This window comes from Asparagus officinalis, chromosome 8 (assembly GCF_001876935.1).
Source record: "Asparagus officinalis chromosome 8, Aspof.V1, whole genome shotgun sequence".
NCBI classification, from domain to species: domain Eukaryota; kingdom Viridiplantae; phylum Streptophyta; class Magnoliopsida; order Asparagales; family Asparagaceae; genus Asparagus; species Asparagus officinalis.
The window spans coordinates 9,663,216-9,687,517 of NC_033801.1; the positions used below are offsets into that span (position 1 = coordinate 9,663,216).

At 36.7% G+C, this 24,302-nt stretch overlaps 3 protein-coding genes across 6 annotated transcripts; 1 reads left to right on the top strand and 2 right to left on the bottom strand.

The window, feature by feature from the left end:
• LOC109820818 lies at positions 3,491-6,127 on the top strand. The gene is made up of 3 exons (XM_020387013.1): positions 3,491-3,518; positions 5,170-5,803; positions 5,940-6,127. Exons 1-3 carry the CDS (start codon positions 3,491-3,493, stop codon positions 5,941-5,943), a joined length of 666 nt encoding a protein of 221 aa, XP_020242602.1. The 3' UTR covers positions 5,944-6,127.
• LOC109820820 (polynucleotide 5'-hydroxyl-kinase NOL9-like) lies at positions 6,228-12,919 on the bottom strand. The gene is made up of 10 exons (XM_020387014.1): positions 12,905-12,919; positions 12,755-12,827; positions 10,784-10,898; positions 8,593-8,690; positions 8,421-8,454; positions 7,488-7,657; positions 7,208-7,385; positions 6,827-7,119; positions 6,591-6,718; positions 6,228-6,513 (listed from the first exon to the last, which is right to left on the bottom strand). Exons 1-10 carry the CDS (start codon positions 12,917-12,919, stop codon positions 6,484-6,486), a joined length of 1,134 nt encoding a protein of 377 aa, XP_020242603.1. The 3' UTR covers positions 6,228-6,483.
• LOC109820604 lies at positions 13,927-20,080 on the bottom strand. 4 transcript variants are annotated; one of them, XM_020386771.1, is made up of 3 exons: positions 19,779-20,080; positions 19,304-19,688; positions 13,927-14,142 (listed from the first exon to the last, which is right to left on the bottom strand). In XM_020386771.1, the coding sequence occupies exons 1-2, from the start codon at positions 19,875-19,877 to the stop codon at positions 19,323-19,325; spliced, it is 465 nt and encodes a 154-aa protein (XP_020242360.1). In that variant the 5' UTR covers positions 19,878-20,080; the 3' UTR covers positions 13,927-14,142; positions 19,304-19,322. The 4 variants fall into 4 exon arrangements, with proteins under 4 accessions (XP_020242360.1, XP_020242359.1, XP_020242357.1 ...); XM_020386770.1 differs by lacking the exon at positions 13,927-14,142 and adding an exon at positions 18,474-18,816; XM_020386768.1 differs by lacking the exon at positions 13,927-14,142 and adding an exon at positions 19,005-19,196.

Here is a 24,302-nt window from a genome sequence, read left to right on the forward strand (position 1 = left end):
TGAGTTCTTTTTTTTTTTTTTTTTGCTAATTCTCGTGTCGTGTGCTTTTGAGAGCGCTGCGCGAACCAAGTAAAGAGAAAGTTGATATTCTCACCCCCGCTTTAGGGGCGTTGGATGAGGAGAAGCTTCCGCAGTCGTTCAATTAATGGAATAGTTGGGTGTAGGTATCCATTGGGTCCGGGTCATTGCTTCTAGAGATATCCATTAATATCGTAGCCTTTCGAAGGGCAATCCTTTCAGCAATCCCACTCTCTAAGTTTCCTCTCTGCTTCTCTGCTTCTCACGTGAATTCCATACATAAATTAATGAGTCCTTCCGTCCTTAATGCTAACTAGCCTTAACTTTCGGAAAAAAGCATTTGGCTCGCGCGAGTTGCAACTCGCGTGAGACAAAACAGGGGGGTGGGACCCACAGCTGCAATTCTTCCATCATAGTGAGTAGAAGTGCAAAAACATTTGTATCGGCAGATCAGATACATATCTAATAGGATATGATTGATATGATTGGGGAGGTGAATACGTAGTGAGATGTTTGGATCCATATCTGAAATATCTAAATACACATTGGTCATATAGTTGCAGTTGTTTAAATCCTTAGGGCCTGTTTGGATTTGTAAGGGGTGAAGGGAAGTTAAGAGAAACTGAGAGAAGGGAAGGGAAGGGAAGGGAGTTCCCTTCCCCTTGGTTACACCCCAATTAGGGGGTGAACTAAGGAGAACTAGGGTGAATTAACTTCACCTCCTAAGTGTTCCCAAACAAGGTGAATGGAGGTGAATGGTTCCCCTAACTTCCCTTCACCCTCATTTCCCTCAATCCAAACAAGTGAATGGAGGTGAATGGTTCCCCTAACTTCCCTTCACCCTCATTTCCCTCAATCCAAACAAGCCCTTAGATTAACATATTTGAGAATTAATTTTAATTTTTCATTATCAAAAAAATTTACTCTTATCTTTTCATATATAACAAACACATATACTAATGAACTCTTTTGCACCATATGAACTAATCTTTCTTTTAATATTCTTTTAAAGAGCTGATTTTGGTGGAAAGCTGCCAAAAAGCTGACATTTTTTGCAGCTTTCCCCACATTTACCACCCAAAAAAAAGGAACCAAACAGCTTAATAAGTAACCGGATACGACCGTAGTTTAAGTGGGACCGTTTGCAACCCTACTGTGAGGAGTTATATGCCAGATCCACCGGTCGCAAGCTCCAATAAGCGGTTTTAGCAACAATAGATTTTGGGTTGGTTTCCGTGCCAAGCTTATCATACGTTAATAAGTTTCCGAATGACTTAGTTTATATAAATTGTCACGGAAATACTCAGCATTTACACAAAAAAAAAAAAAAAAAAAAAACAAAAAAAAAAAAAAAAAAAAAAAAACAAGAAAGCCTGGAACTACGCTTCAAATTTTTTTCTCTTTCGGCCCCGACTGAGCATAAAGTTGCAAGTGGCGTTCTTAAAACTTATCCATCACAAAATATACGTATCTCGACCACGTGCATGTACACTTTGGACACTAGCAAATGCTGGTCTTTATCAAGACAATAGCTCGTGATTAAAAAACAATAATAATAAGGTTAAGAATTGGGTCTAACAAAAATGAAATTCAAGGCGTTCTCTCTACCGGTATTTTCCCTTCTTAATTTCTTCCAAATTATTGATGATGCCAGGTTTTAACTTCTCAACTTGTATGTTTCATGAAGTGATGTCGTTACTTATCATCAAAGCTCTTTATAAGAATGTAGGAAAAAATAAGAAAGTTGTTTGATAAACCCAACTTATAAGAATATATAAGTAGTTATGTGTTTCGCAAACTAATAATTAAAAAACTTGTGTTAAATAAAAAATGACTTAAAAACATATTATTGTAACTCTATATTGTGACTAATTAATTCATTTTATATTAACCAGATAATTAGTAATATTAAATTTATTTATTAATTAAAAAATAGTTGATTTAAATTTAATTATTTCAATATTTATATTATGTAATTAATTTCATTCTAATGAAATAGCATTATTAATAAAATTAATTAATTAATTAATTAATTATAAATTAATTATCTCATAATAAGAAATATATTTGATTAAAATATTTTTATAGATTAAATTATTTTTAATTATTAATTACTAATATCGAGATTTAGTAATTAAATCCATACTAGTATTATTCTAAATAAATATTTTTATATATGACATATCATTTGTGATTATTAGTTACTAATATCGAGATTAGTTAATTTTATATTAATAAAAAAATTATTAACAAATTTGTTAACTAATTAATTGTTAATAAATAATTGATCAATTATTAAGTATTAATACGTAATTATTAATAAATAAATAAATTAGTCAATGATTAATAAATTAATTAACTAATTAATTAATAATACTAATCAGTTTATAAGAAAATATTTAACTAAGTAAAGGGAATGAGAGAGTTTTTTCCCGTCTTTTGGCCTAAATAAGGAAAGTTCTTTATAAATAGAGAAAAAATAAGTTGGGAAAATCTAACTTATTTTCTCTCTACTTATAAGTAACAAATAAGTAAAATAAGTAATCCTTACCAAACACCATATACCTAATAAATAAAATACTTATAAGAAAAAATAAGTAAGTTGCCAAACATATTTGACAACTTGTAAATTAGGAAAGTTCCTAATATGTTCGCTCCTCATACAATGATGTACATTGTTTGTTTGTTTGCTTGCTTGCTCACATTTTAAAGAGTCATTCACACAAACATAACCAGCCAAAAATGATAGCTCCTATAATAACATGCATGATAACAACCCTTATGAGTTAAAAGTTGGGTAAATATCACAAAAAACCCCACTTACCTTTGAACTATTATCAAATTACCTCCTATAACTTTCAAAATGTTCGAAGCAATCCCCGCACCCCCCTCCCCCCCAAAAAAAAGAGAGAGAAAAAAAAACGTAGCCCCTCTAAAATTTAGGGGTTAATAGAAAGATCCCTTTAAGTTTATTTTATCAGAATATCCTCCAAATAGGCTAAAAAAACACAAAATTTGCGCGAGCAAGTACAATTAGGCAGAGAGATGTTTTTGCAAGTAAAAATTCGATTCGCGCCGCTAGGAGGGTTTTATGATGAAATCTCAAACTTAAAAGGGGTGCTCTGAGCCCTTAACTTAGGTGAGATTTTGTCCTATTTTCAAAGTTATGGGAGGTTATTGAGTAATAGCCCAAAGTTGAGAGGTTTCTCACATATAGCCTTATTAAAAATGTTATTAAATATTAATTTTGTTCCTTTGTTTTTTTTTGGGGGAAGGCGTGGCCTTAACCCGTCTAGCTCACAGAGTGTGCCCGCAGGCCCAAGAGAAACCCAACCGCTTGCCGATCGGAGTTTCGTATGATCCGACCCGGACCCATGCCACGTAACCCCACATCAGATGTCAAGGGAACTGCAGGGCAACGAGATCGAACAAATCTATTGAGAGAGAGAGAGAGAGAGAGAGAGAGTAGAGGATGGAGGATGCTTCACCGCCACCTGCCGGTAATTACCCCTAAAAATGTTTTCCCTCCCCCTTTTCCCCCCAATCCCCAATCACAAATTTCTAGGCTTACTACTCTAATCCATGCTATTGTTATACGAATTATTGCTGAGAGAAGTAAGGGAAACAATTGGATGATTAGTTAGTGCGGAATTATTTGGAGAATTAGCGTCTTATGTGATTGTAGAATACCCGAGTGAAATTGAAACTTTTGGTGGTCAGAAAATGATACAGGTAATAAAGAAACAAACTTTGATGCAGACATGGTAATTCTTGGCCATCCAATGAGAAATTGAACCATTCGCGTGCACCGCAGGTTACATTTAGCTTTGCAATTTTTCTTTGTTTGACTTCATCTTAAAATTTGTCACCCATAACTGACTGAAACCAGAACCCAGACAAAAGGGGAGGATGTTTTACTACAAAGTCAAAATTTTGTCAAGTGAAAATCAATGAGGTGGAAGTCCACTTTCCATATTGTGCGATAAATCCTCAATTCTCGAGGAAGAAGAAAAAAATAATCCACTCTGATTCATAGTGCCTTAGCTAATAGGATATGCTGCTGCACGAGGGGTCTTGTGCTTTTCCCTTGCTCATTTTCTGAAGGGTTTACTTGCATTTTGGTACCCATAAGTTTACATCTTGTTAAACTTTGATGGCCCAAATTTTTATTTGGCACTTCGATAGCTCAAAGTTTACACTTTTTGTTGTCTTTGATACCCCAAAGCTTTTTCTGACACTTTGATACCCCAAAACTTTACACGACGTAAAGTGTCAAAAATAAAATTTTAGAGTATCAAAGTTTAAAAATGCGTAAATTTTAGGGTATCAAAGTGTCAGAATGTTGGAAAAAACCATGGGGTGTCAAAGTTAAAAAAAATGGTATACAATTTGGGGTTTTGAAGTTCAGATAATCCTTTTCTAGAGCATTTGTTTGTAATGGAAATGCATTGTGATATATTCCTTTTACAAATTTATGTTAGTACATAGTTTTAATTTACTTTGATATCCTTGGATGTATTGTATGACTTTGATTAAAAATTAGCCTGTCACTACTAGCGATGAAGTTATGACTAATGATCATGTAAGGTTTTGCCAAGACTAATGATCATGAAGGTTTTGTCAATCACCAACATGGAGTTTCAGAGACAACGTTTTGTTTAACGTCTCATTGTTTTAATGGTTACTACATAGTTTTAATTGTTTTAATCAGTAGATCCATGGGCTATTCTTCATAATAGCAATTAAAACCCCTCAAATCCCTGAAATGCTACAGATTGTTCTGAAATTTCTGATCGTAAAAGACCTATGAAATTAAATGATTTGGATGGTTAAGAAAGAACATGTCGAAAGAATCTAGAAAGAAGGAATTCTGAGATGGATGTGTGGTAACATGCTAAGAAATAGGGTAAGACATGAATGTACTTGTAAGAAGTTAAAATGCTGTTTCAATTGAAGATTATTTGCTAGGACCTAGAAGCAATTAAAAATGATACGGTAGTTGTTATTTTGAGACAGAGTCGATGGAAACAAGAGTCTCAGAGAAAGGCTTGTTGCTGCATTAAGATCCGAGTATGCATTTGGTAGACTAATAAATTTCTTGTCAAAGATTATGCTTGCTTAAGCTCATTGGAAAACTTGGGTATGTTACAGGTACTTTCCTTGCTGAGGATGTCGCAGGTTCTGTAACAACCAAAAGTCAGGAAAGCAATGAAATCTCTAGAGTGCAACCTAAAACTGAGTCAAGCGATGAAATATCTAATTACGAGATTGAAGAATCTGTGAAACACGAGACAAAAAATCAACATGGTGCAGTGTCACCGACAACTTCAGCTGTCACTAGATTATCAGTTGAAGGAAGTGATCGAACTACAGACGCTGCACCAAAAATGAGCCACACAATCTTCACACCAAGAAGAATCAGCGTCTCAATCTCTGCTTCAGAGAATATTCGACTTGTTTGTTCAGTTATTATAGCCCTGTTGGTGGTTTTATCATATCATGGCTATTCATTGGGGATTAATGCTCTAGGAAGCATAACCAGCTTTAGACCACTTTTACTAGTGTTTCTAACCGATGCCACGGTAATCTTAGCGCCGCTAGTCATTAATCAAGCAAATGAGCAAAAAGGCAAGGAGACAGCAAGGAGTACAGCAATGGAAGGAGATTGCTCGGCAATGAATATAGGCAGTATGCTGGAGGCTGCTATGGTATTCCAAAAAGCTGTAAGTGCTGTTTCCATGGATTGTAGTATTTGTGCAGTCATAATGATTTGTGGAATTGTGATCTAGAAATAAGCTTTTTGTTTCCATGGATTGTAGTATTTGTGCAGTCATAATGATTTGTGGAATTGTGATCTAGAAATAAGCTTTTGTCGTAGTCGAGGGCTTGTATGATTATTGAATGATTTGTGGAATTGTGATCTAGAAATAAGCTTTTGTCGTAGTCGAGGGCTTGTATGATTATTGACATAACTTATATTTATTGGCTTGGTCTTGTCTGCTAAATTTTGTATGTTGGGAAGTTTGTATTCTATGTACTGAGATTAGAGTGCAGCCCTATTACATTTCAGAACATTTTTATTTCAATTCTTGTTTGCCGGGGACTATGATTCCAGCAATCTCTTCATTTTCTATTTGTAGTTTAATGTTTATTGTTTATAGTTGAGGTGTTTTAGATCCAAGTTTTCTATAAAAAGCAATTATATTTATATTGAGAGAGATGAAAAGAAGTGGAAACAATGTCATCACTTTGACTAATGCAGAAACATCTTGAAATAGAAATATTGCAAGTTCGAATAATTCCAGGAATCTAAAGCAAAGAGACTTCTCTCCTGGTAGGTATAACCTAAAACTAGTGCAAACCAATTTCTCTGTGATCTTTTCTTCTTTCATTCCGTATTCATTTTCCCTTGCAATCTTGATGCTTTTGCTAAGTAGAGAGGAGATGGAAACTTATTTCTCTCTTCTAGCTATCAGTGGCATCTATTTCTTGTACCTAAGAGAAGGACTTCATGTGAGCAAACTATATTTAGAAGAAACACAAGCGATACAAAAGCTAAGAAGGGGATTCACCTGTAATAAACAAGCAGGAGCTTCGATACAACCTTTTAAAATAATGTCCACCTTCTCCAGAATGCGAAGGGGCACAGGCGTAATAACATACATTAGATCCTTCGAAACATCTTCAGCTCTGACAAATCCTGTTGATATCGACATCAGAAATATATATCTTACAAACAATTTTCGGAAAATTAACTCAAAATTCGCAATGCTGATATAAGAGGAGAAGATAATAGAGTAGCATGTACCAAGTCCAACACAATTCGATGAGGCGTTCGCAGGCGAAGGAGGGACTGAAGTACTGATTCCTAAGCCAACAATCTTAGCTTTCAAACTGTGAGAAATGTTATCATTGCCCTCACAGTGGAGTTCAATAACTCTGATTCTTGAAAGAGAGATTTCATGAGCAGGAGCAGAAGCCAAATTACGAACAAGATCTTTGTATGTTGCAATGGCTAGCTCTTGTGGAAGACACTGCCTAAAGTATGCAATTATACGAACGTCTCTGAGAACATGTGCAGCATCCTTGCGCATTGACACACTAAAAAGAAGAACATAATCAGTACTGAATTTTTTTGCATAAGATCAATATTTCATAAATAACATAGATTCTTCAACAGAAAGTTTACCTAGAAGAGTCCTTTACTGCAGCACAAATTTCAATTGAGTTACTCGATCTCTGGTGATTCTCATCCAACCAAAACAACCCTTTGGGTAGATTTTTGCTCTCTGCAGAGACGCGAATTTGAACTACGTGAGTTGGAGATATGTGCCTCAGCATTTTCACCAAGAGATCATAGCCAGCACCTAAACCAGAGGAAATTCAAGTTGAAGTTAGAAGGGCATTTTAACTCTCCAAGAGTTACTGTAGAGAAGCTGTTAAAGTCAGTGGTGAACATGGAAGTATACCTTTCACCCATCCCGATGTGTTCACTACAAGAGGCATCATTTTTCTCCCAGGATCATTAATCTCATTAGGTTGATAAAACTCCTCATGAAAATAATCATATAGACTGAGGATACTATTCAGATAAACATTTTTGTCCTTCTGGCAATTTACATCACCATAGAAGAAGCACCTGATATGCAGCATTAGCTGTATATTAAGAGTAGGAATCAACAAGTAGTTTAATAAAAGCAATGCAAGCATGTACAGATTGGAGAGCTGTTGAGGGGTAAGAGGCGGAGCCACAAGCAACTTGCCCTGGGCAGCTGCCCAGGGCAAGAATGTGAAAATATATATAGACCCCCTTAGTTTACTTGTTGTGGATATAGACCCCCTTAGTTTAATTGGTGCAAAATGTTTAATACATGCGCATCTCTAGAGCAGTGACGTAGGATATAGACCCCCTTAGTTTAATTGGTGCAAAATGTTTAATACATGCGCATCTCTAGAGCAGTGACGTAGCCAACATCGGCGTATGGACAAAAGGAAGCCCCTCGACGGCCGAGCTCGATGAGCTTCTCCTCGCTTCCTCGCTCAAAACTAGGTTTTGTGCCGACTCCGACGATGAAGGAGTAGGAGGACGAGGCATCTCCTTCGTTGATATTTGCGCCTTGGGATTCATCGTCAGCCAGAATTATTTTTTCGCCCAGGGCAAAAAAAATTCCTAGCTACGCCACTAGGGGTAATGAAGGTGATTGTACTTTGAGTTTCCCCTTTAATCTTTTTCACTTCCTCCTAATTTTAGAGAAGTGTTGCTTCTGAATTCATGCAGCTTATTCTGATATATTAAAATTTCCACGGTGGTAAGAAATATTACATTCCTAGAATTTTATTTTATTTTGGATAATTCACTCATGGTATGAGTCGCTATAAGGGATTGAAATAAGAGAACCTACTTCTCTGGAGTCTTCAAGCAGAGAATTGTGAGGTCTGCAAAGAATTGTGAAAACAAAAAGATCCTCAGCAGTTGATATAGACTAGTAACTAAAAATTTTTAAGTGAGAAAGAAAAATATCTGCAGAGAAAAATAAAGAGAAATAATCCGAATTCAATTCAAAAGAACAATACCATGTGTTGGCTTATCGATTATGTGAAGGGAGACACAACCAGGAGTATTGAACTCCGGCTGACCCACATCTGTATCCAAATAGCCTACCTTCTTGTACCTACAAAAAATTTCCTATATTGATGAAATATCAAAGTATGAACATAACATACATTAAATCTATGTTGATAAAATACACACGTAGGATGCAATTTACTGTATCTAAATCCCAAAAGGGATAATAACAAGCACCGATGTAGTACTAAAAAACGATTATAAGTTTTTGACAAATTCAAGAACATGATTGAATAATCTGTTGGATTTTTTGGTCAAAACCGCTTTTCAAAAATGAGTTTTCAAACTATGTATTTATTAATTACTGGTATTTTTCAGAAATTCTTAGTAGCGTAGTGGAAAGTTAAAGTTTTGGTGTTACAAAATATCATGTGTTCGAGGCTTGCCAACGGTAAGCTGAGAATTGTTTTTATTCAATTAATCCCTCATAAGTTCTAGTGGGTCGTGGGCCATGGCCCATGAGCCGTAGGCCAATGGGCCGAGGATTGAGGCTAATCGGGTTGAGGCGCTAAGTGGCGTTTTGTAAGGCGCACTTTGCACTTCGCACGGAGGCATTGGGGCTAGGTGGCGCTACGCAGGCTGCTTCGCAGCATGCGAGCCTCGCGTTCGCAGCTTGGGTAAGCCTCGTGTTCGCGAGAGGGAACGCGACCCTCGCGTTCGCAAGAGGGAACGTGGCCCTCGAGTTCACATTCGCGTTCGCGCGGGGCTGGTAGCGACCCTCGCGTTGCATAGAAAAGCGACCCTCGCCTTACATAGAAAAGCGACCCTCGCGTTCAGACGTTTCTACATGCAACAATTAAAATTACATGCATCAGTTATAACAATTAAGTCATTTGCTGTTACAATCATAATTGTCATTATGATTTGTAACAGTCAAATGACAATTGAGATGACCTCAGAGGCCTATAAATAGAGCATCTTGGAGCAGCTCTAAGATATATACGAAAAAACACATTGAAGTGTTTAAGTTGTTGTGCTGCTGCTACAGAGTTTGAAAGCGTGTAAGCTTTAGTCTGTGCCCGAAGGAACATAGCCTTGAATCGAAAGCTTATTACAGATCAAAAGATCTTTGTCTGAACCGAAAGGTTTTAACAGATCAAGGAGATCTTTACTTGAACCGAAAGGTTTTGAACCGAAAGATTATTACAGATCGAGGAGATCTTTGCCTTGACCAAAAGATCTTGTAGATCGAGGGATCTTGACAGTACTTGATCGGTGCACACCAGTGTACTGTTTTGCTGTTCGTGAAAGCAATTTGGCATTGGGATCATTGCACCGGAGTAAGTCAAATATTGCTTTAAGCACAATTTTCCATAAGCGTACAGCAACTAAACTTAAAAAAGTTTTAAAATATAGCACTTTAGCTCTCTAACAGATTTATCTATATTATTCCAAATTTAGTCACAGGCGCCAACATAGTCTCTAAAAGAGTAGAGTTTATGTCTCTATTACAAAATTCATATACATATATTGGAACCAATGTTAACTTGATCGAACTAATAAATGATGAGTGGACCTGATTTTAGTATATCTGAGAAACACATGTGGTTGAATGAAAATACAATTTTAATTTTAGAAAACGACATTAACCAAGAAAAATGTCGTGATCATGAGCATTGTCCAGGAAAAAGAGTAAATTTCACAAACCCCCCTTGAACTATGGAGGATTTGCATAAGACTTTGGGATTTTCTGAAGTTTCCAAGATCAAACAGCCCCTAAATAGGGGGAATAATTTCAACATATTTATAAGATTTGAGGGACTGATATCAAAATATAAAGATGTGAAGGATTAATATCAAAGAATTTACAATCCCACTAACACTAAAGAAGGAAAATTAAACAGAGCAAACCTTGAGCACTGTGAAAAAGCCCACTTGATTAAACAGCAAAATGTGAAATTTTTTTAACCAATTTAACTATAAAGAAGCAAAAAAGCAGAATAGCGCGTCAAAATTGAATTTCACCCAAACAAAGGTTTTTTTTTATAAATTTATTTAAACCCACCAACAAATTTACATTCTATAACGATCTTGATGAACCCATTTCTAGTTTTATCACAATCCCATAAAGTTTTCATCAAGAAGAACAAAACCCAGTGAGCAAATTCGAAAATTCTATCACAAAATTGCAAAATTTACCTCTTCAAGAGAGTATTGAGGAGAGTGCGAGAGAACAAAGACTTGCCGCTGTTACCGGGCCCGCAAACAACGATAACGGGTGGCCCGCCTCCCACTGAGGCGGTACGCTCACCGCCTGGCGATCGTCGGAAGAAGAATTACCACTCATTTCTCACTTCATTTGTTCGTTTTGAAATGCGAATGAATAAAGGCCTGACATTTTGTTTATATAAGGACGCAGGATCACGCCGTTTCAGTGTTCGAAGACGATTTAGGAAAGAAAAGGAAAAATTAAAAAAGACAAAAGTCATGAATGTGGTTTAATTTCTATTAATGAAAATATTTTTGTTCGAAAAAGATGGAAAAAGAACAAACTTTGGTATCAAGTTCTGTTACATTTCTGAAATACGCTAGAGACGTGACGTGAGCGCTGGCTTTTGGGTTCTATTGGCTTGGACGCCGATCTTTTTTATTGCATGCGAAAATGAGAGTCCTTTTTTTCTTAGGAAAAGAAAAAAAATTGAATTGTAGTTAAAAATTTCTCAAGCATGTAGTTAGAACTTGAAAATTTCACTAATTCAAAACATCTCCAATAAACTTTTCTACAGGGGACGCATGATACTCACAAGGAGTGTGCAAAACTTGTGCGTGCTACCAACGTTGAAGTTGTCGATTACACGTATTTATGTGTTATTTAACACCGGCTCAACATTGTGTTCGCATGATACTCAGAAGGAGTGAGCGAGACTTGTGCATGCTACCATCTTTGAAGTTGTCGATTGCCCTTATCTGCTGTTGTTTGTACCGGACCAACATTGTGTTCGCGTTGTTACTTTAACCGTCTAAACTAGGGGTGCCAAACTGTATCAGTATCGGAGGAAATATTCGTAACTGTATCCGTTAGGATACGAATATGGTTACTCAAATCTATAACCGATAGGATATGGTTACGGATATGGTTTTGTAGTGAAATATCCGTATTCATATCCGAAAATATCCGAATACATATTGGTCATACTCTTACGATAGTTTCGATTATTAGATTATGGATTTGTGGTTAATTTTCATGATCAAGATGTCTAATCTTAGCTTTTCAATCATAATGAACATATTAACAAACTCTTTTTGTATCACTTGACTATATTTTTCTGAATACTATCTAGTTTTCTCATATTCTTTTTGTATCCGCATGCAAATCCGTTTATATATCCGCATCTATATCCGAAACCGTATCCGATTTTAGTGGATATGGATATGAATTTTTCTTACCGATGTATATCCGTAACCGTATCCGTATCCAAGATAGGTAAGCGGATATGGATATGATAAGTACCATATCCGAGCCGTTTCCGCTCCGTTAACACCCCTAGTCTGAACTCATATTTATTATTTACATAAATTTAAATTTATAGTAGGAGAATCGCCTTTTATTTCTTTTTCGCATTACTTTCTATAGAGGATCTCTATAGGATTTTTTTTGGGTTAATTGCATGTTAATAACATGAAGTTTCGTACATTGTTACAATTGATATCTTGAAGTTCAAATTTGAGCAGATTATACCACAAAGTTCCAGCAATATTACACTTTAGTTACCTTCCATTTTATGACCGTTAAAAACTTCGTTTTAAAGTTATCAAGTAGCTGTCACATGATACTTCTTTTGACCTTTATAACCCTTGGTCTAAAAGGATCCCCCAAGAAATGCTTGCTCTCTACTTAATCTATTTAATGTAGAGCCCGCATGTTTGACGAGCTCCTCAAAACTAAACCAGGAATGGCCAAGTTTAGAAGTAAACTGATTCCATTTTGATCTAAAGGAGGGTAAATTAAAAAAAACCCAATTTTAGACCTTTTTTTTTGCTTTGGAAAACTGGGCGAACAAGTTTCTTCCTGTTATACCTTGAAAATTATCAAACCCAATGAGAGTTGCTATGTAACTGGCCGACTCCCCGGGCATCTGCAAGCGTAAGCGGGGTGATAAGTCAACTGACCTACCTTGTGATCCAAATCCAAGACGAAAGGCGCTTCTGATCCAGACTCTGTTAGATGACTCTCCACTTGGACCTAATACAACACGTCTAAAACAATGAAACGACCTGACAAGCATTGATCAAAAGTTACACTGCATTTAATGAACATACAGTCAGTGTCCGCATTTCGCCGCCTTGTCACTGTCAACAAATAATTCCGGCCAGCCTTAATGACCTTACTAACGGCAAGAGCCTTCAAAGCTCCTCGGACATGCCTTTACTCCAACAATCCCATCATTGTATAAAGGCGACACGACCAATTAACTGCAGGCACATGTAAAGTTGGTCTGAACCAGAATTGCACATACTCGGCGAAATTTACCAACGTGCCTCTATGAACCCTCTATCAATAATGGCGATTTCCATCAACCCACGGTACGCAATATCATACACCAAAAGTCAATAAGCCTAGACTTTGTTTTTCTCTTCAGATTAACTAGAAACATGACTTGAGTGTCGGAGGGCACGCCGGAGGGATCCACCTCTAACCTTTGTTACTTGTGCAACAAAGTATAGTTTCAAGATCCTCAGCAGAAGATTAACTATCAAAAGCAATTAAGGAATGCAGAAACCGAGTTTAACCTCTCCCAAATTACATATCAACTTTCTAACATAAACACTTCCCAAATGAGACCAAGTGCAAACTTGGTTCCATGATGGAAGGTTGCTAAACATGCCCTTTATAAAACATAAACCCCAGTCCATTCTTAACCTTCTTTAAAAAGTGTAGTAAATTTTGATGAGAAAAACTTTCTCATTCACGTTACATCTGCTATTATTATGATTATGAGTGGTTTTTTTAATCAAATTTACAATGAAGATAATGTTTTCTTTTCTCAGATACATACACATGAATCACAATTCAACATACTAACTAAAAACCGACAGAAATTAACTACATGTTCGCCTCGAATTTGGAGCTAATTTAGGAATTATACGTTGGAGCAATAGAGAAAATTGGAAAGAAAATCCTACATTGCAAATAAAAACTTGAAAAATAAAAAAGGGTATTTAGTAATTTATCCCCTCTTCGTGAAGTTAATGGGGTATAGCTTAAAAACTTCAAGCGTATCATTTCGACAAATTTAAACTTCAGAATATCAAAGCTAAAACTGGATGGAAATTTTAGGATATCGATCAAAGCGCATTGAAACTTTTTCTCCATAAGAAATAGAGCACTGCTAAATTAAAAACGTGTCACCTCGCATCAGAGATTTTGAATAAACATCACAAGATTCACAACACAAAGAAACCCTCACTAGTTTGTCTGGCCGCCAACTGATCTGAATCTGACGGTGAGCAGAATAAAAATCAAACCACGAAGACAGCTATAACAACCACCATAAAGCCTAGCATTTTCAACATTGGTCTTCAGTATTTCCATCGTAAAAATCGCACAGTTCACGCTCCAGAATATGTGAAGAACAGCAATCACCGCATGTAAAAAAAAAAAAAAAACCTTGAAGGGTTTCGACAAACATTTAAACACAACAAATAGGGAAAATTTGCAAAATAGTCCGTTTTTTGCTAATTATTTAGAAAAATAGACCGTTTTGCTAAATAATTAGCAAAATAGATCTCTTTTGAAAAAAAAGAGGTCGATTTTGAAAAACAAGACTCAGAAAACATACGGGACTACTAGTCCCGTATGTTTAGAGCCAACTTAATCACGGATTAGTGATTCAGAAAACATATGGGACTACTAGTCCCGTATGTTTTCTGAGTTCATCTCAATGTTTTGTGAAATTTTTTGAATTCACTAATCCGTGATTAAAATATACGGGACTACTAGTCCCGTATGTTTTCTGAGTTGTTTTGCAAAATAGACATCTTTTTGGCCTGTTGGCCAAAAAGAGTTCTATTTTGCTAATTATTTAACAAAACGGTCTATTTTGCTAAATAATTAGCAAAAACGAACTATTTTGCAAATTCCCCCCAACAAATAACATAGAATTTGTCTTCGGCCACTCGAAAACCCTAGCTCTCCAACCATGTCACCGTCCCCACAATGAGCTCTCCAAGATATTACTAACATATGCGAGTCTTTTGCTGTCAAACCCAAGTCGTTAAAGGTTATCATACAGAACTATGAGTAGGACAATCGACAAACAACATACGACAACAACAACAACAACAACCAAGCTTTTATACAAAATATTTGGAGTCAGCTACATGAATCCTATGTTTCCATTCCTTTCTGTTATGGGCATTTCATTCGTTAAATTAGTCTTAATCATATCCTTCTTAATTGCTTCTAACTAAATCATTCTAGGTCTACCTCTAGATCTTCTAGCACCATTAACTCTAATATTATTGCTTTTTCTAATCGGTGCAGTAAGGGGTCTCCATTGTACATGACCAAACTATCTTAATCTATTCTCTCTCATTTTATCCTTAATAGGCGCAACCTCTAATTTACTATGGATGTACTCATTTCTTATCCTATGTTTTAATGTATATCCAGAAAAACCATGGCAACATTCTCATTTCTGCTACACTCATTTTTTAAACATGTTTTTTAATTGCCCAACACTCTAAGCCATAAAGCATAGTTGGTCTTATAACCATCTTATAAAATTTTTCATTTAGTTTTATTGGTATTCAACGATCACATAAGATTCCTGAAGCACTCCTCCATTTCAACCATCTCGATTTGTTCGATGCACAACATCATCCTCTATCTTACCATCATGCCTAATGATTGATCCTTAATAGCGAAAATGATTAGTTTTAGGTATTTATTGACCATCAATATGTACCATAGGATCTCTTCCTTTCCTAGTTTTACTAAAAATGCACTCAATATATTCTGTTTTTGTTCTACTAATTCTAAACTCTTTAGATTCAAGAGCTTGTCTCCATCTTTCTACATTAGAAATAATCTCTCTTCTAGTTTTATCAACTAATACTATATCATCGGTAAATAACATGCACCATAGGATTTTATCATGCATGTGCTTAGTAAGTTGGTCTATAACTAATGTAAAAAGATAAGGACTTAAAGCTGACTCTTGGGGTAAACTTATGGTAATAGGAAATGGTTTAGTCTCTCATTCATTAGTTCTTACTCTAGTTGTTACTCTATCATACATATATTTAATCACATCAATATATATACTAGATATATATATTTTTTCTAACACCCACCACATTACCTCTCTAGGCACTCTATCATAACGTATTTCTAGATCGATAAAAACCATATGTAGATCATTTCTCTCTATATATCTCTCCATCAATTGTCTAAAATATGTATATGTTCCATAGTTGACATCCCAAGCATAAAATCAAATTAATTTTTAGATATATTTGTCTCTTTTCTTAGTCTTTGCTCAATTACTCTCTCCCAAAGTTTTATAGTATGACTCACGAGTTTTATACCTTAATAATTTAATCAACTTTGTATATCCCCTTTATTCTTATATATCAGTATCAAAGTACTAATCCTCCACTTATTCGGGATTCTTTTTGTCTCGATAATCTTATTAAATAGTTTAGTTAACCATCGTAAGCCTATATCTCCAAGATATTTCTAAACTTCAATAGGGATATCGTCCGGTCTACGGCTCTTTCACTTTTTATTTTCTTTAAAGCATCTTTAACCTCGTTAATCCTAATTTTTCGACAATATTTATAGTTCCTATTATTCACTAAATCTCTATTTTGCCCCACTTGTTTGGTTATAATTAAACAATTGATAAAAGTAACTCCTCCACCTCTCTTTTATTTTTTCGTCGGTCACTAGAACTCTTTGATCCTCACTTTTAATACATTTAATATTACTCAAATCTCTACTCTTCCTTTCTCTAATCTTAGCAAACTTATCTCTCTCTCTCTCTCCCCCCTTAGGTTCTAACTTCTTATAAAATTTTTCATAAACATTGTATTTATTCTCATTAACCACTCTTTTTGCTTATTTCCTTACTAGTTTATATTTTTCTAAATTTTCTCTACTCCTACACTTTTGCTACTATTTATATAAAGTTTTCTTCTCTCTAATAACCTTTTGCACACTCTCATTCCACCACCAACTCTTCTTACCATCTAATCTACAACCTTTAGAATCTCCTAGTATATCTTTAGCAACTTTCCTAATATAAGAAGACATGCTATTCCATATAATATTAGTCTCATTATCTATGTTTCATATATCTTCTTTCATTATTTTATCTTTAAAATGTATTAAATTCTCTCCTTTTAAATTCCACCATTTAGTTCTTAGTCTCTTGTTCACGTTAGTTTTTCTACTCCACTTCTTAATAGATATGTCTAAGACCAACAATCTATATTGTGTACTTAAACACTCTCCTGGTATAACTTTACAATCTTTGCATATTAACCTATCCGCCATTCTAGTAAGAAAAAAGTCTATTTGACTATTATTAAAACCACTTTTAAATGTTATTACGTGTTCATCCCTTTTTCTGAAAAGTGTATTTGCTATTATCAAGTCATACAATATTACAAACTCTAAAATTGATTTACCCATATCGTTCTTATCTTCATACCCGAAACCTCCATGTATCCTCTCATATCCGTTATTATCCTTACTAACATGCCCATTAAGATCTCCTCCTATAAATAATCTCTTCAAATGGGACTCCTTGTACTAATTCATCTAATCTATCCCAAAATTTCCTTTTAGTATTCTCGGACAAGCCTATTTGTGGCACGTAAGTACTAATAATATTAATAACCTCTACGCCTAAGACAATTTTTATTAGTTTATTTAATCTCCAATACTTCTTACCTCTACAATACTTTCTTTTATTATATTATCTACAAAACACCTACTCGGCTACTCCATTCCTATTCTTCTCTTTTCCCGTGTACCAAAGTTTACATTCGGTCTTTTTAATTTCTCTAGATTTTTTACCTATTCATTTAGTTTCTTATAAACAAATTATATTTATCTTTCTTCTAAGCATGACATCCACTAATTCTATAGTCTTTCCGGTAAGTGTACCTATATTTCAAGTAGCCACTCTAATTCTATTTTCTTGTAAAAGTCTTCTACCATTTTTTCTCTTAGACCGTTCTAGCTTATGCCTAATACTATTATGTAACTTATTAGAGGTTGTAGATTCTTAGAACAATTGCTTACTTGTCATTACACCGGGGTGACATCGATGTAATGCGTTGCTTCCGAGGGACGCCCTAGCAAACCTAGCAAACCACCATTGCTTACTTATCATTGCATCGAGATGACATCGATGCAACGCGTCGTTGTGGGACGCCCCAACGAGTATATAATATGATTCATTTTTCATGTGGACCCGACTATGTTTTACGCTAGCTGTCGGCTACCTAACACAACCCTCCTCCTTTATCTTGGCTTGGGACAAGCAGTGCTGAAAGTATACATAGCACTAAGCGGAGTTAATTGACAAACAACATGTAAAAAAGAAAGAAAGAATATAGGACTATCATAATAAAAGGACTAGAAGCAAAATAATCAGAGGAAATTTAAATGCATGCTTAGCTTCTGTGCTTAGAATTGGGCTCGTATGCACTAAAGAAATGCCCAGCAACCGAATGCATGAGAGATGTCACCAAGAAATTAATCGCAACAAAAGGTGCACATCTTCAAGATGGTAACTATAGGAAATTAAGGAATACATAGTTGTAAGTGATGTTAAAACAACAATAATAAGCCTTGATGATCTGTTTTTTCCACTGATTTTACTTTGATGCAGAAAAGCTTGAATGGTGATATAATGAAAATAAGAGGAATGTCGATATCTGCTCAAAGAGTACTGAGAACATATTCATATACAAAAGTAGAACTCGCATTAGTTTGTTCTATATTTAAAAAATAGGACCGAGTTAAATAAGGATGTCCTCTATGCATTGATCTGATCAATCCTTCTCGAGTTAGACTCTCCACACTGCCACAGAAACTCAGTCGTCGATGGATGCTGATTACAGTTGCCATCGCTAGAACCGCATTTTTCTTTAGAAGATCACATGGACTTGAATCAGCTCATGGTAACTAAAGCTTGGTCTTCTAAGTTGGAAGATCTCTACGAAACCACATCACTTTAGGATCCAAAAAACCAATTCTTGATTGTCATAAAACGATAATGATAATCAGAGGACCGCGTGTTTAGTCTTCTGTTCACAAACACCTTATTTCCAATATATTGAATGCTCTAATTAGCTTCTATGCTAATTATGCAATAAAGAAATTCTAAGACCAAAATTCCCATAGTTGTTGGCAACTCTATAAAATTTCCATACAAACAAAATTGTATCCTGAGGTTACAACAAAATGATGGGTTTGCAATTTTGAGAATGCTCTCGTAAGTTAATCTACAACAGTATAAGAGACCCATATACTCACAAAAATCGAAACATTTTCGGACCATCTACTCATAATTGCGCACAAGAGCGAGAGCGAACTCTACAGATAAATCAACAACGCACCAAGAAATTATTCAAGAAAAAAATACCGACATAACATACGAAACGTACAGTAATCAAACAAAAATCAAACATTTCATCAGATACCTTACACGCGTTCCTTCCTTCAATCCGATTCCTGCAACCCCGCGAGCACAATCGACCCGACGAACAATCCAACGGCAGTGATCGCCATCACCAACAGCGGCAACGACAACGAAGCCAACGTCGAAGGCGACACGTCAGCAGCAGTCTCAGCGAGGCTCAGCAACCCAAGCTCTTCAGCTTTAGAGAAAAACCCTAGTTTCTCAATTGAGGACAATGTGAGCCCTAGGCTCTCCGCTTTCGACAAAAGCCCGGCCTTTTCGACTCCGCTTAGGACTTTTCGCTGCTCGAGTTTCCTGACGACGTCGACGTTGACGTCTTCGCTGCCCTCGGCGAAGAGGCCGGCGCCAAACCACTGTTTTTTCCAGTTGTCGTCGTAGCGGTTGACCTGTGATTTTGAGGGGTGGGGGTTTTATTTAGAGGAGAGTCAGGGGGTCTTGAGTAAAAAAAAAAAAACTGGACTTGAATGCGAAGTTACCTTCTTTTTAGGGGCCATGGCGAGAATCTTGAAGAAAGGTTTGGGCTTCGAAGGAGAGGAGAAGAGGGAGGAGTGGAGGGGTGAGATTGACGTCGCCATGGAAGTGAGATTTTTTTGCTTTGTCTTTTTGAGGAGGGTGAGAATTTAGAAGGGATTTTGGTGGGAAATCATTAAATCTTGGTCTTGTGCTTGATTATTTTTTCCTTTGATTTTTGTTTTGGGGCTTTTTTTTGTTGGCGATCTGTGCATGAAATTTGAGCCAAGCAAATTGTGCTGAAGGCCTATCCACAAAGAAGCAACTGATACAGCAGTTATCAATACCAAATTCTCCATCTTTTGTGTGAGATTTTCACCAACTGTGAAAATTAATACCTTTTTGAAACAGTGAAAATTAATGCCTAATAGTACAATTTGTGGACTTTTAATACCAAAAAGATGCTGGAGCAACGAAAAATTATCAAACTGGTAAAAGAGATGTTACAAAAGGTACTAATTTGGTAATCTAGCCTTTTGACTCTTAAGAGTAAATAGAAACAGTCTAGAAAGTTTACTCTAAGCATGACAAAAGGTTGTGTTTGATAACCACTCTAAAATTGGGCTAGCTAGGAATGATTATGGCCTTGCTTTAAGCTAAACGAGTTTTGTTTTGATCCAAGAAGGTCATTGCCTTGTTTTAAATTAAATTAATGTTGTTTTGCTTTCAGAGAAGAGATTGTTCAAAAGTAACAAAATCAATTTAATGGGCAAATTTAGTCTCAGAAAAAAACGACCAATATTGGTCTAGTTTTATTCTAATGTATTATTTTTCCCTTAAGGGGATGTTCGTCTGCATGCAAGTGAAAGATGAAAGTAAGAGAATCACTTTTCTTAATAAACAATTTATGTGTTCGTTTGCATTCAGGTGGTTGTGGAAGTTAAATGTAAAAAAGTTGTCACATAGAATTTAATGCAATTTTGACTTCCTCTAAAAAAGTGGTGAAGTCACATAAAAGTTACAGATATGGTAACCAATTTTAACTAGATGATTTGAACTATATTTGCTAATTAATTCTATTCAGCCACATCATCTCCACTTGCACTTTCAACACTAGTTTTATTTTTATTAAACAAACACTGTATTTCACTTGCGGTGAAAATTATTTGCAAGAAAAAATAGCTTACATATTTTTAATCCACTTTTGAACAGCCAAACACTGCCTAAGATTAAATCAAGATTAAATGTGACCCGTTTCAAGGAGTTGACAAACACACTAGGGAGTCCAAGTGGATCGAAGGGAGAAAAAAAAAGGTTTGCCAAACTTCTCTTAGGTGAATTTTGCACATAAAGCCTACTCTATGAGTCAAGTACTTGAAGACAAGAGAAAGACCATCCGATTTAGTATTAAAAAAAATACATTCATCATTATATAAGACACTATATATAATGTCAGCAAATTTGCAATCTTTAATACGCTATTGGAAGATGAAGAGGATATCAATATTCTCAAGTAATCTCCCCTTTTTTTGCGCTTTTCTTTTTCGCATTTGTGGACTTTTGTGTGTCCTTTTCGATCAGGATCCATTGATAATCATCTTATTTACCACTACGTGGAGAAATCAGTTCATTGTTTAGTCCAAAGGGTGCGTATAATTTACCTGATACATTGCATCTGAATAAAGTTCAGTATGGTAATTTGTCAAATCATCAATCAATGTCGATCCCTTGATGAAGATTAAGTGGTATTATGTTGAACCAATCTGTTTGCTGACATTAATTCAATGTTATTGCTTACTTTTAGAGGAGTTTTGTATCTACTCGTACTTGCGTGTGGTTCTATTCTACTAAAAACATTAAATTTTTTTTGAAATTGTGACTAAAATGTTTTAGATTAATGACTCGACTAGAGTTAATCATTTCGAGTCAATGTAACAATTTAAATCACAGTATGTAAGTCTATAATCCTCATAATTTGTATCGTTGTAATCTGAAGAGACTTTTCGTATTGTTCCGAATCTTTGGCTAGTATTTAGTTGAATATGTTTGAGCTCATGATCTTGTAGAATTGGCAGAAAGTTCGGGTTTCAGCAGAATTGGGTGGCGGTCGACCGGCCCGGTCGACCGCATTCGTGCACAGGAGTTATTGGGCTTCAGGATTGGTGGCGGTCGACCGATCCGGTCGACCGAATCTATGGGCGGTCGACCGTGTCGGTCGACCGACGACCTCTCTGGACATTGGGTTTGCTGCTGGATGGAGGGCGGTCGACCGGTCCGGTCGACCGCGATGGATCGCGGTCGACCGTACCGGTCGACCGCCGCTGCGGTTTTGAGTTGGGTCTGTTTTCAGACCCGTTTCGTTTTGGATTTGTATAAATACCCTTTGGGTGTTTTTTAGGGTTAAGAGCAAGGACGAATTTGAGCAGATTGAGAGAGTTTTCTTTGGGCTTCTATTCTAGGAGCAATTGGAGAGATTGAGAGTTGATTGTTGAGGGTTTATGAGAGATTTGTAACCCTAGTTTGTTCCTCTTGATTTCTAATAGTGAAAACTCCCCCCTCCTTGCCCCGTGGACGTAGGCATCTTGCCGAACCACGTAAAACTGGTGTTTGGTTGTTTGTGCTGTTGATTTTGGTTGGTTGTTTATCTTTCTCGACGATTGTTTTGGTTTCTCGAGGCACAACAATTGGTATCAAAGCTCCGGGCTACGCTTGGGCTATTTTGGAGGAGTAGATCGCTTTGGAAGTTCATCTAGGGCTTCGTTTGGTGATAAATGTGGGATCTTTTCAGTAAAAATCTCGTCTTTTTCAATTTGGATCTATTTCTCGTTTGTTTCCGCATTGGTTTGGTGGTGCTTTGAGATATATGGCTGAAAAAGATAAAAGTGGGGAGGGTTCTTCTGGTGTGAAGGCCGTCCAAAGTTTGAATATACATTCTATGAAAATAGATGTGGAAAAGTTCAACGGCACAAATAATTTTGGACTTTGGCGATGCGAAGTCATGGATGCGCTAAATGCGCAAAATTTGGAAGATACATTGGAGTTGGACGGAAAACCGGCCGACGTTGATGAAAAGGTTTGGAATAAGATGAATAGAACGGCGTGTGGTGTGATTAGGTCTTGCCTTACCCAAGACCTTAAATATGATGTGATGAATGAAACTTCGGCAAAGAAGATTTGGGAGGTCCTAGAGGGCAAATATTTGACGAAGAGCATCGAAAATCGTTTGCATTTGAAGAGGAGGCTTTATCGCTTCCAATTGAAGAAGGGGACATCTATTAGTGATCACATGAACCACTACACGAAGCTACTTGCAGATTTGGCGAATGTAGATGTCAAGATTGAAGACGAGGACAAGGCATTGTTGTTATTGAGTTCCTTGCCCGACGAGGAATATGAGATCTTCGTCCTCACTCTTATTAATGGAAAGGCATCACTTTCGTATAGTGAGGTCACCGCAGTCCTTGTGAATTATCAACTTCGAAAGAAGGACAAGGAGACTTCCATCGAGCCGGTTGCTGGTGCATTGGTTGCAAGAGCTAGAAGTCCAAACCGTGGAAGAAGGTCGCAGTCTAGAGTGGGGCATCCTGCAGTTGGTAGGAATCAGTGTGCCTTTTGTAGAGAGGATGGACATTGGAAAGCCGAATGCCCAAAATTGCAAGCTGTGAAGAATAAAGGGAAAGCTATTCAAGCTTCAGAGGTGAATATTGCCAAGGCTAGTGGCAAAGCTATTCAAGCTTCAGAGGTGAATATTGCCAAGGCTAGTGGCGATGTTTCTGATTCAGATTCTTCGAGCTATTCGTGCCCAACTCTTCCGTCAGTTGATGTTGCCGACTCCACCGAGTGGATGTTGGATTCTGGTGCTACTTACCACATATGCCCTAGAAGGGATTGGTTCTCCAGCTTTCAAGAGTTGGAAAGAGGAGATGTTGTTCTTATGGGTAATGATCACAGATGTCCTATTGGTGGTATTGGTACCGTTCAGATTCGAATGAGTGACGGGATGATCCGGGAGTTGGCTGATGTGAGGTTCGTTCCTCAACTGAGGAAGAACATCATTTCACTTGGGGTATTGGAGGCATCAGGCTATAGGGTGACCTTGGCGGATTCTCGCTTGAAGGTCACATCGGGGTCCATGATTGTGATGAAGGGAGTCAGACGGAGTAACTTGTATTATCTACTTGGGAGCACGGTAGTTGATAGGGCGCTGACTACTTCTATGGCTAGACTGTGGCATTGTTTGGTGCTGGGATATATTATTGGTTATACCGTGCACAGATTGTTGAGGAGTGCTATGACCTGCAGATTGAAGTCCTGTGAGCACATTGGTATGAGCAAGAAGACCGAGGTGGAGTTCAGCACTTCTATCCACCGATCGAGGGGTCTTATTGGAGGTGTTCAGTCAGGCATTGGGGGGCTTTCCGAGGAGGCATCATCGGGAGGTAATCGTTATTTTGTTTCCTATGTTGGGGATTGTACTAGGCATATTTGGGTTGCAACCAAGTCCCGTTGGTATAAAGACCTAGTAGTCCGCAACAGTTGGAGGAGGTGTA